Raw genomic sequence first — 19897 nt, 5'->3', positions numbered from 1 at the left:
AAAAGTGTGCCAGACAGAGAAAGTATTAAACATTGTGTTTGAATTGTAAAAATAAAATTAATGAACAAAAGTGTAATAAGTTTAATAGAATGTCCAATGTTGAGTGTCACATAAAATCATTTTACGGTGGACTATATCGAATTGTAGATGAAGAAAGTATATTTGACTGACATACAAAATTAACATTTCATTAATAAAAATTAGGAAGAATATATTTGACCATCTTAAATCTTAATGAGTATCAATTAAAAAAATAAAACACCATAAAATGAAATCAAGATTTTAGAGAAACTCAATGACATTATTGGTGAACCTGCTTCATACATATTAGAAAAATCTTTCAAGGGCAATTGCGAAAATATCCAATCTATATATGGAGTTAAATTACCATTCTTCAAGGTTAATCAATTATGGTGTACTTATTTATAATCTGAAGGAACATATTTAAGGATTAATATATTTTGAAATTATCTTCTGGCATTTATTTCCTGAGTAATGAGTAAATCGTATACGAAAACTAGCTAGGGTTATACAGTTGTAGCTATTATTTTGCAGGTTCAAGGATTCTGTGCATAAGGTGGTTAGCACTTGGATCTTGCCATTAAACCTAGCCAAAACCCCAAGGCAGGAATTTTAATGACTTTATCTTAGCCACAATGCAAAAGTTAACTATTTACCAGCACATAAGATCTTTCACCCAGTAAAATAATGCACAGCTAGAAGTCAAAAGGGAAAGACATGACGTATACTCTAAAAGAACACAATGACAGTCAATTGAAACCCCAGGCCAGAAGTCCACCGTACGTACAAAATAGTATCATGTGTCAAATCCAAGTTACGATACTTGGGTGTACATTGACATGGAACTCACGTAACAAAAGATTTTGTAATGCAGTCTTGAGAGATTCTCACAGGCACAAACTGTAGCAATGGAGAATTGGTCCTCATACATAAACGCAGCTCAAGTTAATTTGTTATCACACAGCATCTTCAAAAGCCTGTATGAGAATAAAACCTATAACAGAACCTTACAATTTCTAGTTGTGCTATTAAAAGCATTACCTCTGCTAGCACATTAATAAGGAAAACATCGCCAGTAGGTCACTATCAGGATCAAGGCTTGTGGACCTTGAAACCAAACACTCTGGGAACATAGCTCTGAGAAATCTTCTGTGGCTTGAGGTGTCCATAAGTCATCAAGAACAGGTGTGGAAATGTGGTTCCAAAGTAAGCTCCATCAATGTCTTTGACATAGTAAAGGAAATGCAAAAGAGACATTGATATATATGCAAAAATGGAGAGGAGAAAATAAAATATCATCCCTGCCTTGCTTGAGAGAAAATGTCTAAATGTGTCGCGGACAGATTCAATAGTATTTACAGATTGATTCCCTCTTCAAATATGTCCACCCATCCACAACTTGTTTGATGTACTTAAAAGAAAATACGAGAAAAATAAACATGGTGGCAGTTGTGGAAGAAATGTTCCAACGTAAGATATTGTTTACTCTTAAGATCTTCCGATATCGTAAATGCTACTAAAACAATTATGCCTCAGTCCCAACAAGTTGGGTTAACTATATTATCCTTGTTGACATTGCAACTATACTTAAGCTCATCTCAGGACAATATTATATAAAATAAATAAAAAATACTAGAAGTTCTCTATATTATCTAGTGGCATATAAATCTCTGACAGTATTAAAAGACTCAAATAAAAGCTAACATGACAAAAATAGTTGCCAACTCTAAGGTAAATTAAACATCCCAATTTTCTCATAACACCAATATCCTCTATAACTTTTCACTATGAGATGAAAGATCCAATTTCAATTCAATGTAGGGAGATACAAGACATTAAATTTTGAACTGCACTACCTTTTGAACCTTAAAGAAAAAGACAGGCATTAGATTCCTTTTTCTGGATTATTAGTAAATAGAAAATGACAGGGAACTTAAGAAAATGAATTTGATGGAGGTAAAAGAAAGAGGTAAGGATAAAGGAATATGCCAATCATTTAATCTTCTCATGGTAGGTGAGACGTGCAAACCACATTCATGTATTCTTTTGTTTTCAAATCGCCAAAATTCAAGTTCCTAGTTTTACACATTTCAGATGAAAGGAAAAAGGCAAGATGAGGGAATGCAGACAGCATGTTGATGGTTGCATTAAGAAATAACAAAGCAGAACAAAAAGGATACTCTCATGATATCTTGACCGAGGTGTATACGCATCTTCACATCGAGGACAGTATATATTCACCCTGCTTTGTCGAGGAATGTCTGACTGGCCAACAGGGAGGCATGGTTGTCCACAGCAGTAAACTCTTGGACATCTCCCAAACTCAGCATTCTTGTACTTCTCTAACTGAAAAGACCAGATACCTTCCAATTATTATAGCTATGACCACATATAATTTTCAATGATACAAAAATTCTTACCATAGCAGCGAGTCCCTTTGTTGTCAAGATGTAGCGGGCATGTATTAGACCATAAAGCATCTCTGCTGCTGATTCAACTAGTTCATTCTGTTCTTCTGTAAACATATCACCTACACATTTCAGGTATTCTCATCGATCATAGGACCTTTGAGGAACTACCACAAGATAACAGGCAGAGGACCTTTTTTAAATCCTAACGGTATAAACATGACTTCTATAATGGCATGGAGAAATGCTTCTCAGAACAAGGACATATCTCTAATTTGCTAAAATCTTATATAGAGAAAATTCTTCAAAATTACTATTGTGGTAACTATAAAAAGCCAAAGTTCTCCTCTAAGATATAAGAAAATACCAATCACAAACCCCACTCTGAACAGTCTTATCCGAAATAAGATGTTTACTTTCAACAAAATACAGCTCCAATGTTAATACTGTTTCTTCGACTGGTAGATTATTCACTTGGCATATTTAGGACAAGATTATAAAATTATACACGACGTTAAGTCAACAAAACCAGTCTTCATTCTCAGTCCAAGCTGGGGAACTATTTCACTTTGAACAGTCACCAACACAACCTCTACTTTCAGAGAACTTATATACAAATATACCTCCTCTCTGGCGTCCTTTAAACTCTCAGAAGAAGACATGATTACCTTCAAACTAGCAAAGCATAAGAAGCATCCAGATGCATACTAGTACGGCAAGAACAATACACATGGGAAACTAATACAACAATCATCTCTTTTTTTATTTTAATTGTTAGTAATGAAACAATCATCTTAATGCTAGCACTACAGATTATTAAGACATTCCACCTGAGAGTAACAAATATCAGCTAAGATCCATGACGGCAAACAAATCTATCTAAATGTCAAACCATTTGTAATATGGTCCGTCTAATTTTCTTCAACTACAACTGCTATTGACTAAGGGGTCGTTTGGTATGGTGTATAAAAATAGTGCATTAGTTATGCTTGCATTAATTATGCTGAGATTATTTTTTATGTAGTGTTTGGTTTGGTGTATTAAAAATAACATGCATTGCATAGTTTCTAAAAAATTGTTTACAAAATACCATCCACAAGTAGGTGGAGAAGGTTTTCTCCAGAGGCACCTATGTCTTTAACCATGCTAATGCATACATTGAAACCCCTTGCATTACTAATACCGTGGATTTCCATGTATTAGTTGTACATACCTTAATACCAAATAGGATGAAAAAGTGTACCAAACATTCATTAGCTTTGTGTATTAATAGTAACTTGTTAGGTATACTTTTTCAATCTTTGTATAACTAATACAAGCATTAGTTATACACTCTTTTGTGTATTACTAATACATGGAAAACCATGATATTAGTAATGCAGGGGGATTTAATGCATGCATTAGCATGGTTAACTAACCAATTTCCCCTCAAAACCTTTTTTACATCTATTCCACTATATTTGTGGAGGGTATCTTTGTAAGTAAATATTTTAAGAAGAATTATGCAATGCATGCTATTTTTAATACACCAACCCAAACAATGGATAAGAAATAACACAAGCATTATGATACTGTTTAGCACCATTCTTATACACCCTACCAAACGACCCCCAATAATACACAAAGCTAATGCATGCATTTTTTTCTAATGCACTCTACCAAACGACCCCTAAGAGAACAGTGAGGAACAAGCCAATCATGACAGCGATTGAAACCTTAGATACTCAGATGTGCAATTTGCAAATCACAGTACCTAGCAGAAAGAAGTGGTCACAATATGGAAAGAGAAAACTCACCATGAGAAGATTCGACGTCTAGAATCAGATCAAGTGCATAATCATAATATGGTACGAGGCTGCTTAGACCGCACAGGTTAAAGTCATCTTGGATGTAGTCATCATCAACTTCACAGAAGAACTCATTCCCACGTAGACCGCAGTACCATGAGATCCATGAAGTGTCTTCTCCATCAGAACCGCTAATATCTGATGCCTCACTGTCTGTTTCAGATTCTGCTGCAAATGGAAAACACAAGTAAAAACTACAAGAAAATTTAGTTTCATAACTGGACAAAATCAATTAAACTGCTTAGCAAAACTTATAATTATAAGATATGAATCCCCTTTTCGTAAGAACTTATGGATTAAGAGCCTGTTTTGATTGGCTTATTTTAAGTGCTTTTAAGCCAAAATAGCTTTTAAGCACTTTTGGAGTGTTTGGGAAATTTAAAAGGTGCTTCATTCAGGTGATCCCATGGACTAAACCTATATTTTCCTTATTAAAACACCTAGTGCATTGATTCACTGGTCAAAACCAGCCAATTGAAGTTCTCAAATTTTCAAACTTTTATCTTATTATTACCAACTTTTAATACTAAAGAAGGATTATGTGGAAAGAAAGGATCTCTAGGTGTTTTGAAGATGGTAGTTCAATCCAGAAGATAAAAATGCATTATGTGCTGCTGTTTTATCTTTGGTGTAAAACAAGAATCACTAGAGATTCAGAAGCTATTCTAGATGCTCTAGGATCTTTGCAAGGAGATAGAAATATCTGATGTATATTTGGTACATTTTCCAGTAATTATGGCCAGTACAACCTTTGTGCTTATAGACTATATAAAATTTGTTACCATCTAAAAAAAAGACTATAAAAGGATCGGATGAGGAACAAGCTATTTAAGATGTTCTACTTGTGTTTCAATTTTATTTAATTTTTTTAAAAAAAAGATATTCTACTTGTGTTAAATTTTATCATTTTCGCTATCATTGTTGCTCTTTTCTTTTTAGCCAAGATCGTGGAAAGGGGATAGATGAGCATTGACCCTTGCACCTTTAAAATTATAGGCTTCAAGTTACTTACTAGCAAGCTCTCAAAATCTTTCACGAAGGGCTGTACTTTAGAGATGCATTTCTCACTTTGGTCTATGTTGATTGTTGTACCCATTAAAAAGCAGAAGTAATACCTTTGCATCTGGAGTCATTTGACTAGTGGAAACTGGGAAGAGGAGACTAGGTTTTCTGGACTTCCCTTTTCTTTTTCAATTTCAAAGAGCGACGAGTCTAGTTTTGCATATAACTAGAAGAGAAATAGGGTGGAAGTATGCCAAAAATCAACCCCATCAGTTGGCTAATTGGAGAAAGAAATGAATACATGTGATCTTCCTCTTCAATGCTCATTTAATGAAATCTTTCTCGACCTTTTGGCTGAGGTCAAGTGCACTCTCCAATGTTCATTTAATGAACTCAATGCGTGTTACTAACTATGTATCTCACAGACTGATCATCCTCTTGAATTGGAAAATTCTAAGGGTAAATGTCATAATAATCTCTAAACACGAGTCTTATATCAAGACCTTACGTTCTTTTTATCAGGATATATCAGGGCCTTGTATTTTTATATTCTTTTTTTTTTTCTGGAGGAAAGTCCCACATCAGGGCGTTAACTGTAACCCTCAAGTATAATTAATGTGAGGACTTCATAAAGCAATCAGATACAAAATAAATGGCATGGCTTAGTCTCATGCAAGTGACGAATGCTCATCCATGATCCACCCTAGGAAGTGCCAAAAGAAAAAAAGAGCAAAAAAATATGAAGATTCGCCTGAATTGTTTCACTTATTATAGCTAAACAAATCTACTATGTTCATCCTGGAAGATAAGTCTGAGTTGTTTTATTGATTATAAGCTTATTGTTACGTGCATATCCGCTCTTTGAAATAACAGTAGAAGTTTGTTTTCATTCATATCTCACAAATGGATAGGTGATGTTGCAACGATGCCATCCTTTTATTCCCAAGTAAGTCTCGAACATGCTGAACTAACACTTCTATCAGGATATATCAGGGACTTACTACTCTGATGCAGTCAGTTGTACTAGCCCACATACTATTTGCATACTCACCACTGCCCCAAGCCCCTATAGTCACCAACTTCTCCCTAATCTCCTGAGCTTTGGCCTCAGTCAGGCTTCCCCATCTAATCCTTGGCTGGTCATATGCAGTTCTAGTCTTCTTTTTTCTCTTGATATCGAAATTCATAACCATGAGCTTATAATGGTTGTAAGATTCTCGCTCGGAATAACCTTGTAGTCATTGCAGTTACCTCTACCACACTTCCTTTTCTGAGAAAACCTCTATCACACTTCCTAAGGAGCAGGTAATCTGTCGGTGTATTATACACCACGATAGGTCACCAAGTGTTCTTCCCTCTTATGAAAGCTCAAGTTAACTATGACCAGCTCAAAAGCTACCGTGAAGTCTAAAAGTGACACTCCTCTGTCATTTATATCCCCAAAGCCAAAAACTCCATGTGCTTCATCATATCCTCTCGAAGTGGTCCCTATGCACCATGTTGATCAATGTAGCATGTGTCCAGGAAACCAAATTAGTAGGAACCAAGGCTAAAGATGTAGTCAGGTTTAAGTTGTGGTACTAGGAAACTCGAGGAGTAGGAACAGAGTAGGCATTTTAGTAGACAGGGAACTTAGGGAGCAAGCGGTAGAGGATAGGAGGGTGAATGATATGATGATAGCCATTAATAACAACACTAGCACTAGAATCAACATGGTGCCACATGAAGCTTTAATGTCACCAAATGCAGAAAAAGCTTTACACTTGTAAGAGTCCTGATCTTCTCATCATGCTTTAAAATGTAATTTGATCATAATTACTCTTCCCAATTAATTTTGATAACCATTAAAGTAAAAATGAAATTGTGCAGACAAATTTCAACCTCTAAAACCTAAAACTTTAATTAGATAACAACCAACATAAATACAGTATACTCCCTTCACTCCAACATATGACTATTTCCATTCCATTTCGGAACATCTAAAATGTCTAACATCCATTTTTGTACAACTTCCAAGAATTCAAACTATTCCCTTAAGCTATCCAAATGTTAAAACTCTAGCGTGATATTTTCTATATTGAACTTCTCAACCATCACTTCAACATTTTCTTACATAATCACTCATGAATAAATTCTTCCACAATCACTACATACATGCTTATATATATGCATTAACATTTTAAACTCTATCCTAGAAATTTACCATTATAAAATAGGATGTAAGGAAAATAAAGTGTGTATACCATCAGAGCACTTATTATCAGGAGGAGGAGGAGCAGAGTTTCTGAGCTGGTCCTTGGATTTGGACAAGGCAAAGCGATGATCCTTTCCATTAGTACCCCTGACAGTAGTAGTGGAGGTAGAAGGAGATGAGCGCTCCAAGTGCTTATCCAAGGCTTCATTTAATCTCTTCCTATCACCTACACGTCCCATCTCCGGCTTCGATCCACCGCCAACTCTTCTTTCTTTGTACATATCTCTCTCCTCAGCTTATACGACAACTAAACAACAGGACTCGAACCCTAGGGCTTCGATGTCCGAGAAATGAGGAGAGAGAAACTTAGGGTTTTGGTTGGGGATTGAAGGGAGATAGAAGGTTATCCCATTTTCTCTCTCTAATCTATGATTATTGGTGATTTGTTTTAGAGAGAGAAAAAAAGGGAATTGTGACCGGAGAAGGTGATAAATAAACACCGGCGGGAAGAGCTTAGCTTTGCTTGGGCGATTTTTTTCGGATGGGTAATGCTAGTGTATCGTCGCTTGGACATCTATTTTATCGTGGTGCGATTGTATACGTGTAACCTTTGTCACTGATGACTTCACCAGTAACTTTGAATCTTTTTGTTTGGTGGATGTCAATTTGCCAAAATTGTAACATCTTATATCCTTTGGATTTAGGGCCGGTTGGACATGATTTAAAATCAGCTTAGTTATTACCGTTGATTCTTTGGTTCATTTTTACTTGTTCATTATTTTAAAATATCTTAATGGTAAGTTTAGTGAGATAACACATAAGTCTGACGTGAAAGTAAGGTTTGATACACATGTCATCCAAAAGAGAGGAAGTTTCAAGTATCTTGGATCTATTATCTAAGAAAATGGAAGCATTAACAAGGATGTCACTCACTGTTGGGGTGAAATGGAGGCTTGCAGTCAGAGCCCCGTGTAACAGGAAGATGCCATCAAAATTGACTGAAAGGTAAGTTCTAAGGAATGATGGTCAAACCAACTCAGTTGTATGGGGCATAGTAATTGTCAATTAAGAACTCTCGTGCTCACAAGATAAAAGTTGTGGACGTGAGGATATTGCAATAGAACTGCATGCTACTAAAAGAGATATAGTTAGAAATGAGGATATCTAGGACAAGATGGGAGTAGCTTCAGCAGAGGACAAGATGCCGGAGAGGAGATACACATATGTCTTAGTACAAAGATGTGAGAGGTTATTTATGAATCGTTTCAAGAGAGGTAGAGATAGATCAAAGAAGTATCAAGGAGAGGTAGAGGTAGACTAAGAAGTATTCTGAAATGTGATTAGGTGGAATATGATGCAATTTCAGCTTACAGAGGACATGGAATATAGGAGTGTGGAGGACACGAATTAAGGTAAAAGGTTAGTAGGTGACAGTTGTCTCGCGCTCTATTCATATTAATAATCATAGTATTGTTTTAGTAGTTTCCGAACCTTTAATATTTGTTACAATCTATTGTTCCTTGTATCTCAATCATCGTATTATTTTGTTGTAGTTTATGTTATGTTACTATATGTTGTTTTTTGGTATTATTTATTGTTTCTCATACTTTTGATACTTCTTTTTCTAGAATGTTTTTTTCTTGAGCTAAGATTCGCCTACACTCTACGCTTCCAACATCTCACATTATGAGACTACACTTATGTTGATGTTGTTGCCATTGATAAATCAACTATAATAGTAACTAGCTATTATTTGATAGAATCCCCCCCCCCCCACACACACACACATGTTACATACAAACTCTACATGTCAAACATGAGTCAATTAAACTCTAAAATTTTAAGTCTTTTATTTTTTGTAAAATATAAATTTATGGAGTCAAATTTTATATTTGAAAAAAATTGACATCACAATTTGAAATTTCAAATCCTACTTTTCAGAGAATTTAGAATTTGAAAATTGAAATTATAATTTTATGCAAATTTCATAAACAACGTTGATTTAAATCAGACTCTCAAATCCTATGACCAAACACCAACATAATTTAAGGGATTAAATTGGTTGCTCTTCCATTTTATTTTCTTGAATCAGAGAGCACTGGTGATTGAAGTTGATTTAGTAATCAAATTATTCAGATTAATAGTACTTCCTATTAAAGGCAATTGCAAGATTAGGCATAAATCAAATCCAGTATCTAAAATGTACAAATTGTGTGGGATTGGAATTGTAGCCACTCACTCTACATCAACAATTCAACATGATAGAAGTTGACCAATAAAAATAGGAACTCCCAAAAGAAAACAATGTCTAATTATGAACCATTTATGTCCCAAATGATTCATAAATTCACTATTATCGTACAAAGTCAAATAAAATAAATCCAAATTAGGAACCTTCTCAAAATCCCCTAATGTTTCTATCTTATCAATTGACATAAACCTGATGCTAGTACAATAATTCAGAATTCTGCGACTTGGGCATATTGCCACATATTTGGACAAGAATCTCTATCCTTGTACAGTGATTGGGTTAGAATTTTAGCATCTTTCACTCTATATAAATCTCATTAGTTCCACAACTAAAGATTATTGAAAAGCTGCTTGAATTGTAATGTGAATTTACTAGCTAATCCCATATATTAAGGAATTGTAAGCTTAACACAAGAAGATGGATAGGAAGCAACTTCAAAAACCAAACCCAGCCATCGATGACCTTATAGAAACTCCCTTCAGCCACATAAAACCTAAACATATTTGCATACACGCTAATAGCATATACATGATAGAAACTCAAACAAGATGAGTACTTGACTGACTAGTAGTATCAAAAGCTAAAAACCACTCGGTAATTAAAGCTCAGTCATCATCAAAGTACTTTTCTTCAGCATCATAATTTGCTTCTTTCATCCAGTGATCATCCAAGGTCTCATCCTCATCAATTTTTGAGTAATCCAGACTATCTTCTCCAAATAAAAACTTTTCCTGCATGATGTAAGAAAACTGGTCCAGTCGTTCTTGCATCTCCTCTGTTGATAAAGTTTCCATCACAGCAGCTCTTCTCATTTCTGATGGCACGTCATTAGAAGCATCAAGATTGATTGGGTGAACCTTCATATAGGAAAAGAAATCATTTTCTGATAAGTAACAGGAACAGAAAGCCTACCAAGGATAACAGGCTAAACAAAAAGACAATGGTCTATACTTCGAGAACATATTCTGTGAGGGTACTATTGGCAAACAAGCATGCATTCAACAAAACCTAAATATAACTCCAACTTGAACCTCTACAAAGCTTCACTACAACTGGAAGGCAATAATGGACAGTGATTGGAGAATGATAATGGTGAGAGCTCCCTGTTGACACGACTCCAACTTGAGCTTCTAAAAAACTTCCGAATAAACCAAATAAGCTAACAAACAAGATAACACTTGAAAACTTGATCTCCAGGATTATGAAGGCAAAAGAAAGCTCTTTAAAATATCAGTTTTTCAGCTGAAGAGACCTAAAAATTCATATCCTTTTTACATCACACTTTTACTTCTCAATTTCAATGGAAACACTGCAGCTTTAAGTTAGACTGTTGCCAATAGTACATTCAGATTTGCCTCCCCCCCCCCCCAAAAAAAAAAGAAATAAAAAATTGACACCATTTAAAGGCACACTAGTAGGACTTTCCAACTGGCAATTACGAAGTATAACTTCATAGCTCTCCAGAGTTTGTTAACATGTTACCGCAGAACATCACAAAGATAAGTGAGTCAGAAGTTGCAATGAATTAGGCTTCAGATAGACTCCCAGAAGCTAAAACACTTTTACACTTTAGGGAAAGTACTAACTTAAAGAACTCCTTTATTTTTATGAAGACCAACTAAAAGAACTCCTTATGTTGTAACCCCCACACAATACTAAAGTACCTCCAACAGATATCCCATTCCTACTCAATCGTTGCAAAACTACAAAAAGAATATGCCATATTTGACAAAACATGACCAAAATTATGTCTTTCAATTGACAATCATCCATAATTCCCTTGGCATAAATGCAATATAATAACAAGACACAAGACAAATATGAATATCTACTGAATATAGCCTGCAAGTTAGCATGTAATTACAAATAACCAGCAGACCCAACAAATATTTTAGTGTATACTATCTACAAAGTGAGAGAAGGTACAACAACTACCTCTTGTCTATTAGATGAGATGTCCCTTTCACCTTTGTCTTGCTCCTGCTCCTGCTCCTCCTCCTCCTCTTCTTCTTCTTCTTCTTCCTCCTCGGTTTCTTCTTCTTCTTCTTCTTCCTCTTCCTCCTCCATCTTCTCAAGTTCCTGATTATCAAACCCTATCCAATCACTTTGAGCCACGCCTCGTCTCTGTTGCTCATCCCTAATTTTCTTAACAAGCATTGCCTCTTCTGACCGCCTCATCAGTGTCTCAGACCATCGCTCCCCCGGTCTTGCCATGCTCCTCCCACTTGGATCCTGAAACCTCCCTATATACTCATGGTGCAAATATGGCTCTCTTTCCCTCATTGCATCCTCTGAAAAGTACTGTCCATCACTTACCAATTTGTCCAGATATGCTCGCCGTCTGTTCTTAATCTTAATTGATTTGGACTTCAGATCATCTTGCGTTGGGCTAATAACACTTCGCAAGCGATTCAGATGCCAATTGATTTCATAATCATTTTCCATAGTTCCAAATTCATTTAGCTCATCTGATGTTAACTGCGATCCATAACGTTCTGAGATTCCAATAATCAACAAAGAGATATTTAGAAACACAGATTAATGAAGTTTATAATGTTTCTTCATTTAAAAGATAATGAAGCTAAAAGTTCTAGTTCAGCACAGGAGATATTAGGCCTTTAGTGAGGTAAACAACCCAAATAACATGCTCAATCAAATAGGCCCATTTACTGGAACCTAAGCATTTACAAGTTGAACCCTCAAATTTACAAAGAGGGAGGAAGTGCTAGGGACTGTTTCAGTTGGAATAACCATACAAGGTGCATATGATTTGGAGCACAATAACCTACACCTTCTTCCCTATATAATGAATTTATATATTTGACCACTCTCTTGTTTGGAAATATTTGATCTCTCAAAACTGGCTTTCAACATTTAAACAAACATCAGTGTTGAGTAAAAGGCTCGAGTGATGAGCGCTTAAACCAAGATAGTAAGTGAAGCTTGTCTGCTTTGCCTCTCTTAGCTGGTGCTCACACCAATGCAACAAGGCCTGCGCCTCATGGCTCGTGGTCTGTCTTTAACAAGACACACTAGATAATAATTCTTTTTTATAACCGTGGTGTCCGGGCCATCTTGCGCACACCTTGACTAATTCCACAGTTTACCTGCCAACTCCCACAAGCAACACATACTAGATAACTCGATCCGCCAAGGCTAGAACAGATCAAAGAAATCACCTAGAGACAGCTAGAGTTTTTGCCTCTATTGAAATTTGAAGCTGAGACCTCATGGTTCTCAATCCATTTCATTGATCACTAGGCTACACCCTTGGGTGCGACGACACTAGATAAGTATGAAAAAAATCCATTGAATGAATTAGTAAAAAAAAATTATAATGGTGGTGTCCGGATCAACTTACACACACCTCGACTATATCCCCGAGTACCATCTATCTCATGTGCTGAGTAACAGCTATCTCATGTTAGCATAGGCATCGGGTAAAACTCTTAGGCAAATGAAGAGAAATCACCTAATATTTTTGGTCTCTATTGGGGTCTAGCTCATGATCTTTCATGGTTTTCACCCACTTCACTGGCCGCTAGACCAACCCTTCGGTGAGAATGGTTATTAAATTGATCAAGGAATAAGATTTTAGAAATTTATATCTGAAAATTTGTCATTGAGTACTTAAAATCATTTTATGCTTGCTAAACTGACACGAATCACCTCATATATTTTTTTTGATATAAAAGTAGAACTGTACACCAACTGGGAGAATCACCTCATATATTTCTCTTCAATATCTTATCTAAATAACTATTGTTTGTGTTTAGTCAGTTTTTCACACATTAGATTTTTTCTATCTGCTCCTTAGCACCTTTATTCGCTAAAGCTCACGACTCTAATTGCAGTTTGCCTTAAAGTTCCACTAGACTAAGGTGCTTTTGCCTCAACAACTCCGACAAACATAAAGCATCAATAAGATAAGAGGTCTAACACGAAATACTAAGATTTCTCCAAAGATAAGCAGAACTGATTCTATGTATATCAACTATGCAATGTTGTCTCCTTTTATAATTGAAAGTGCTGAATATTTTGAGGGAGGGGGAAATAATGAATTCAAGGCCAACATATCGATTAGATGAGGAAAAGTTGTTCCATCACAATCTAATAGCAGAATTTCTGGCAACGCCACGAGGTCAAGGTTAATTGCACAATTATCAGCCACATAAAAAATAAAACACATATGATCATTATAATCGCTAGAAAAAAATACTAAAAATTAGTAGAGTACCTAGAAAAAGGGGAGTGTCGCGAGAGAGAAGGTCGATAAGGAGGGATTTGCGTTGGAAGGCAGTAGAGGCGGACGATTGCTGAGCGCGTGGGAAATAGAGGTTATCAAGCCCTGAAAGCCTATCTGATATTTTCTCCATGGATTGATTACTCAAAGATTTAGCCATAGACGACGTCGATTTCCGCTTGCAAGCGCCTAGCTATATAAAAACACACCCCTCCACTCACCGCCGGCGAGTAACAACTCATGTGAAGTCGGTTCGTTCAGACTTCAGACGTAGCTTTACAAGTTTGCCCTCATGATTTGACATTCGATATAAAATTCAGAAAAAGGAAATTAAGTTTTATATTATACTACATATTTTTGAAAATTATTATTTAAATATATTTCATAATAATATTTAAAATAAAATGTTTAAATATTTTAATATATATATTAAATATTAAATGAATTAATACATTTATAAAGAGAAAAAATTAAGCGATTAAGCAAACATATACTACATAATTATTTAACATAGTTATAGTGAACAATTTACCACTCACCACTAACTTTTAGTCATATTTACACAAAAAACCACGTTTCGTTTTTTATATATTTCGTTTCTACACTTTTACAAAGTTATATAATTTATGTCTCTCCATAATCTTCTTATTTATTTTTCTCCTTAATTCACTCAACAAAAGTTAGAAATTCTTCTTTCCCTTCAACAAAAGTTAGAAATTCTTCTTTCCCTTTCAAATTGTGCAGCAAAGATTTAAGGGCAACTTATGGTGATTTTAACTTTTCTTTCTTTAGCTAAAAATGATATCTTAAATTGTGAATAATTTAACATCTAACATAACCAAAAGAAAGAGATCCAAAATTTTGGTAGGTCACGCCTTCGACAACTCAACTAAAACAAATGCAAAATTTTAAATGACTAGAATCCATATTCAAACAGGACATTCAACTGAAACAAGTCTAAGCTCCAGGAACCTCGATTTCTGTCTCATCTAAATCTACCCAAACTTATTGCGGTTTCAACTTTCATATTTTTTCTTTGTATTTGGTTATCACATCAATTTTTTTTGGTTTTCAGTTTTATCCTTGGATACAATCAAAATCATGAATGAACAAATTCCTTCCAAAAAATCACTCGAGGTATACAAACGCATCCATGTTTTTCAGATTTTCAATTGTAAATTTACAATAGATTCATGTGTATTTATCAATTAATTTTTTTGTTTAAATGTTTTACGATTTGTTGAGAGATTTGGTTTGTATTTTCAACAATTATATACAATTATTTTTTGTGTTTGTATATTATCAGCAAGTATGCATTCTAGCTATTATTTATAAAATTTCAGCATTGTTGAGGTATTTATATAATTTGTTTTGTATATTTTTTGTAATTTGTATTTCTATCAATACATTTTACATTATGTTGTATATGATTTTATGGATCAATGTTTGTTGAGGATTTCTTATTTTTTTCAAACCTTCTTATTTGTATATTCTCAACAATTGTGTACAATTTTTTATTTTGTACTTATATATTATCAGCAAGTATACGTTTCAGCTATTTATTTGTATAATATCAGTATTTGTATACATTTACTTATTTGTATATTTCAAATAATTGTGTGTGTAAATATATATACTAGAAGGTGAAGCCCGTGCACAACACAGACCCAACATATCAAACACTTAAAAGTTTTCTTTCAATAGTAATTGAAAAGCTAAATGTGTCACCCTATAATTAAAATAAAAATGGATACTGAATATCCATAGTCCAGAATTTTTCTATACATAGGTATAGTAAAAGTTCATTCCTTACGATGTGTGCAGGAAAATGTAATTGTGCTCTTCCAACAACCAATCTAAAGGATTTCTTTGCTTTAACTTCATTTGTGCTCATGTGGGTATGAAGATGCATATAATAGTTTTTTATTTGTTAATTCAAGTCTTCCATACAAACACACGAGAAAATAAGATAAGAATTAGTAACATTTAATATAAAATTTTGAAAAATATTTTCCACATTAGCTTTTCTCTGGTTGTTGTTGATATCATGAACTTTATAAACAACCAAGCAACAATGACAAATATAAAGATTAAAAGATGGAATAACATGTCTTGAGACGTAGAAGTGAAATACAAAAATCAATGAAAAAAATCAATTTTTGTTGCATATAAATAAAAAAGAGTTGTACCCCATGAAGATAAGGTTCCAATTTCAAAGACTCGTGTTGATTTCGACACATTACTCTACATAATCAAATCAAGTAATCATAAAAATATTATGTGAATATTAAATAAGCTATAAAAAAAAAAAAACTTATCAAAGCTTTGTAATTTTCTATGTTGTCTTGGAATTGTCTATTTTTCAGCTGAAGATGGAATTGAAAATACACTATAAAATTGAACGGGAAGAATTAACCTTGAAAATCAAAAGGATTTTAAGAAATTCAGAAAATGCATTTGCCTCTTTTTCTTGTTAGGGATTTGGATTGTGAATTCTTGATTGGCTTGAAATTGTAGGAGACAGATTTTAGCAACTTAATTAGTAGCTTATATAATTGGAGTGCTACATGTAGAAGTTCATTCATTGAATTGTAGCAAGTCATATGCAAGCATTGTGTTGTAACTAAATACCTTGTACATAAGTGATAAAAACGATTTTCACAAGTAGACGATAGTCCTTCTTTATTATTCATGAACTGATTTAAGATAGGAATATGTCAAAAATGAAGAAGTTAGAGTTAGATGTGTGTTCAATTGCATCCTAAAATGACATCGACACAGTTATAGAAGCAAATTTAAGCCTAAAGAAGACACGTAGCAATTCCAATTATACTCAGATATCATTTAACCCAACAAAATTATGTAAATTCCTCTGCTAACATCCTTAATTCATTCCATCTTTGATATACACCTTTTATTGCATAGAGTACCATCCATATAACAGTGTTCGTACTTTAAACTGTCATTTCTAAAATAGGAGAATAAATAAATAAACATTATATATTTATTAAGTCATTTTTAACATGTTTATTTAGGAATTTAAATTTTTTGTTTTTTTGGTAGAAATTATAATTGGTAAGAAATTCTAATTAGATACAATAATCGTGATTTGTGAGATTGTTTTCCTTTTTAATAACTTAAATTACCGCCTCATTAATTAAGTTAAGAGTCCAAATTGTATAAAAATAAATAAGTTTCCAGCGAGATATGTATTTAATAACTACTGAAACTATAATTACGTTACGGAATTAGATAAATTATAGCTAATTAAAAAGTCTCATTATGTTTTAACTCTTAGCTATTTATGAAATTTCTCCAATAATAAATAATGTCACACAAAACCTAAACATGGAAGAAGGTAAACTGTAACAATAATAGATGCATGTTTAAGTTCACTTTCATTGAATCGTTTTTTTGTGGTGATTTATTTGGCCTTCGAGATTTACAAAATGGATATTTTTTAAAGGAAAAATCACCCCTATTACTAAATAAGATTAAACCTAACCATGGATGAAGGTAAACTGTAACAATAATAGTTGCATGTTTAAGTTCACTTCCATTGATTTGTTTTTCGAGTTTAACAAAAATGGATATTTTTCTACGGAAAAATCACCCATATCACTAAATAAGGCTATATTACTAAACATATAAAACATAACAAATTTGAACTTTGTAATAAATTTACAACCGCATGATCTTGGTAATAAAAGAGATATCTAACAATAAGCTTTTAAATAGTACTATGTGTATATATATATACACATAGGCACTGGCGGATCTATGAAGGGCTGTGGGGGTGCCACGCCACCCCCGAACTTCGACGGAAACTTTATATATACAGTATATATATATATATATATATATATAAAGCGTGCTACCCACAGAACAAAACTGGCTTGTGGTGCCATGGTAGGAGGGCAACTTTAGAAGGCTGATGTTGCGGGTTTGAATCCCATTTGTATCTATTTTTTTGAGAAATTTGCTGCATACGTTTTTTAAGAAGAAAAAAAAGGCTCCAAGCACGTTTTTTAAGGAAAAACAGTTGACACAATTTTTTATTTTTTTTATAATTGTTATTGACTTAAATTAAATTAATTACATTATTACTTCTTTGACTTTTCTTTTATTTGATTAAATACTCAATAAAAGTGTAATATCTTATTATTTATATTTTATTGATTGATTTATGATATATATCGAAAAGACTTATAATTCAATCAAATATAAAATTAATTTAATCGATAAGTCTATTTGGCACCCACGAACTCTAAATCCTGGATCCGCCACTGCACATAGGCGGATCCAATATTTGAAGATAGGGGAGCACCACTAAGAGTGACTCAAGAGTAAGGCTAGGAGTGACTCAAGGTAAGGTTAACAAAGGCTTAGGCCTCTTAAATTTTAAGGGCTCAATAAATTTTAATATTGAATTTTATTATTTTTTGCCTTTAACCAATATTGAATATTATAATTTAAAAAATATAAAAATTAATAAAGAAGAACAATTTTTAATAAAAGCAATTTTTTAAAAGGTTAACGGTTAAGAAAAACTGATTTTAAAGGCAAAAAATTGTAACCTCTCACGAAAATCGAACTCACGTAGTTGCAGTCCAAAGTGTTTACTTCGACCAGTGCATCCATATGACTTTTGGTTATATGGGTGCACAAGCAAATATATTATCGTTTTATAAACTATCTATACACAAAAAAACTTTAAAAGTTGTCAGATGCACGTGCACCCTCACAGATGCATGTGGGTCCGCCTCGGCATATATATATATAGAAACAACAAACGCAGGTGTTGAATCACCTCATATTGCATTAGGAACAATCCTTCCCCATTTTCCTTGGTATAGTAAGCGTCTTTCCAATTCTGACTTAATTATGTGCCGTGATGCGATTCGTTATTTTGTTAGACGCATTTTTTTCCATACAATCTCATTTTATGTAAATGTGTTTAAATTAGCCTAATAAAGAGAGATTTTTTAATTCGTACCATTACAGTTTTATGGATATAAAATCATGTCATAAAGACTAAATGATAAATTTAAAATTAAATTATTTCTAGATACAGAAAAAAATCATTAATATAAAATTAGATGGAGGGTATAAAAATACTAGCATGATACCAAATGATTTGATTAGTTTAATTAAGAAAAAATAAGTACATTTCCAAAACTAAAACGGAAGTAATGGGAAATGGACTAGAAAAGATGAGAAGAAAACTTGTACAATTTGAAGCAAAAGAAGATCGCGAATTACCGTATCAAGACCAGTGTTATAAAAGACTCTATTGGGACTCGTCTCCGGGGTGAGCTCGGGGGCGGGGATCTAGTAAAACGCTTCGAGATTCAAGTGTGGGGCTTTGTTCTGTAATACTTATGCCTTAAGCGTCTAACTGTACATCCTAAGCACGCTCAATGTCAAACACTCGGGGCTCGCCTACTAGATTTTACTCAAATTATGTGATAAATTCTTTAGTTAACATTGTTGACCCTCATAGTCCTTGAATAAATGAATGTTACTTAATACTCCCTCCGTTTCAAAAAGAATGACCCCCTTTCCTTTTTAGTTTGTTTAAAAAAGAATGACCTCTTTCCTTTTTTGGTAACATTTTACTTTCAACTTTCCACGTGCATATTTAAGACCACAAGATTAAAGGGCAATTTTGTACATTTGACATAACTTTAATTTAGGGCCACAAGATTCAAAAGTCTTCTTTATTTTTTTAAACTCCGTGCCAAGTCAAACTAGGTCACTCTTTGTGAAACGGACGGAGTAGTTTTTTTAATCAATAAAAATAAAAAGATTGAAAGTAACTCAAATAACAAGTTGTAAGTATCGCATATTTACTATTTGGTAACACTGTGAGGGTGATTATATATTACGTAACGTTTCTTTTAAAAATACATGCCGAAATTTTACTTTTTC

At 33.8% G+C, this 19897-nt stretch overlaps 2 protein-coding genes across 5 annotated transcripts; both read right to left on the bottom strand.

Annotated features, from left to right (window-relative positions):
* Positions 1 to 944: 944 nt before the first annotated feature.
* On the bottom strand, positions 945 to 7991 carry LOC125831627 (casein kinase II subunit beta-3-like). 4 transcript variants are annotated; one of them, XM_049510796.1, is made up of 5 exons: positions 7522 to 7991; positions 4226 to 4444; positions 2442 to 2551; positions 2202 to 2367; positions 945 to 1244 (listed from the first exon to the last, which is right to left on the bottom strand). In XM_049510796.1, the coding sequence occupies exons 1-5, from the start codon at positions 7751 to 7753 to the stop codon at positions 1114 to 1116; spliced, it is 858 nt and encodes a 285-aa protein (XP_049366753.1). In that variant the 5' UTR covers positions 7754 to 7991; the 3' UTR covers positions 945 to 1113. The 4 variants fall into 4 exon arrangements, with proteins under 4 accessions (XP_049366753.1, XP_049366755.1, XP_049366754.1 ...); XM_049510798.1 differs by having other exon boundaries at positions 2442 to 2536; XM_049510797.1 differs by having other exon boundaries at positions 4226 to 4441.
* A 2199-nt stretch (positions 7992 to 10190) lies between these two features.
* On the bottom strand, positions 10191 to 14249 carry LOC125831620 (uncharacterized). Its single transcript, XM_049510789.1, has 3 exons — positions 13961 to 14249; positions 11659 to 12218; positions 10191 to 10580 (listed from the first exon to the last, which is right to left on the bottom strand). Exons 1-3 carry the CDS (start codon positions 14124 to 14126, stop codon positions 10329 to 10331), a joined length of 978 nt encoding a protein of 325 aa, XP_049366746.1. The 5' UTR covers positions 14127 to 14249; the 3' UTR covers positions 10191 to 10328.
* Positions 14250 to 19897: the final 5648 nt, after the last annotated feature.

Source organism: Solanum verrucosum, unplaced genomic scaffold, assembly GCF_900185275.1.
Source record: "Solanum verrucosum unplaced genomic scaffold, falcon-dt-bn FXZP01000049.1, whole genome shotgun sequence".
Classification (NCBI taxonomy): domain Eukaryota; kingdom Viridiplantae; phylum Streptophyta; class Magnoliopsida; order Solanales; family Solanaceae; genus Solanum; species Solanum verrucosum.
The sequence above is the reverse complement of the archived record's forward strand: the minus strand, read 5'-3'. Positions and strand labels throughout refer to the sequence as shown.

What these genes read in the sequence shown, in the direction of transcription:
- LOC125831627 (XM_049510796.1), bottom strand. Translation starts at nt 7,753, where the DNA reads ATGTACAAAGAAAGAAGAGTTGGCGGTGGATCGAAGCCGGAGATGGGA. An exon ending in AGACGTCGAATCTTCTCATG is followed by an intron (nt 2,552 to 4,225) that starts GTGAGTTTTCTC and finishes TGAAATGTGTAG; the next exon opens with GTGATATGTTTACAGAAGAA. An exon ending in CAAAGGGACTCGCTGCTATG is followed by an intron (nt 2,368 to 2,441) that starts GTAAGAATTTTT and finishes TGGTCTTTTCAG; the next exon opens with TTAGAGAAGTACAAGAATGC.
- LOC125831620 (XM_049510789.1), bottom strand. Translation starts at nt 14,126, where the DNA reads ATGGCTAAATCTTTGAGTAATCAATCCATGGAGAAAATATCAGATAGG. An exon ending in CGACACTCCCCTTTTTCTAG is followed by an intron (nt 12,219 to 13,960) that starts GTACTCTACTAA and finishes TTGGAATCTCAG; the next exon opens with AACGTTATGGATCGCAGTTA. An exon ending in TCTCATCTAATAGACAAGAG is followed by an intron (nt 10,581 to 11,658) that starts GTAGTTGTTGTA and finishes TCCTATATGAAG; the next exon opens with GTTCACCCAATCAATCTTGA.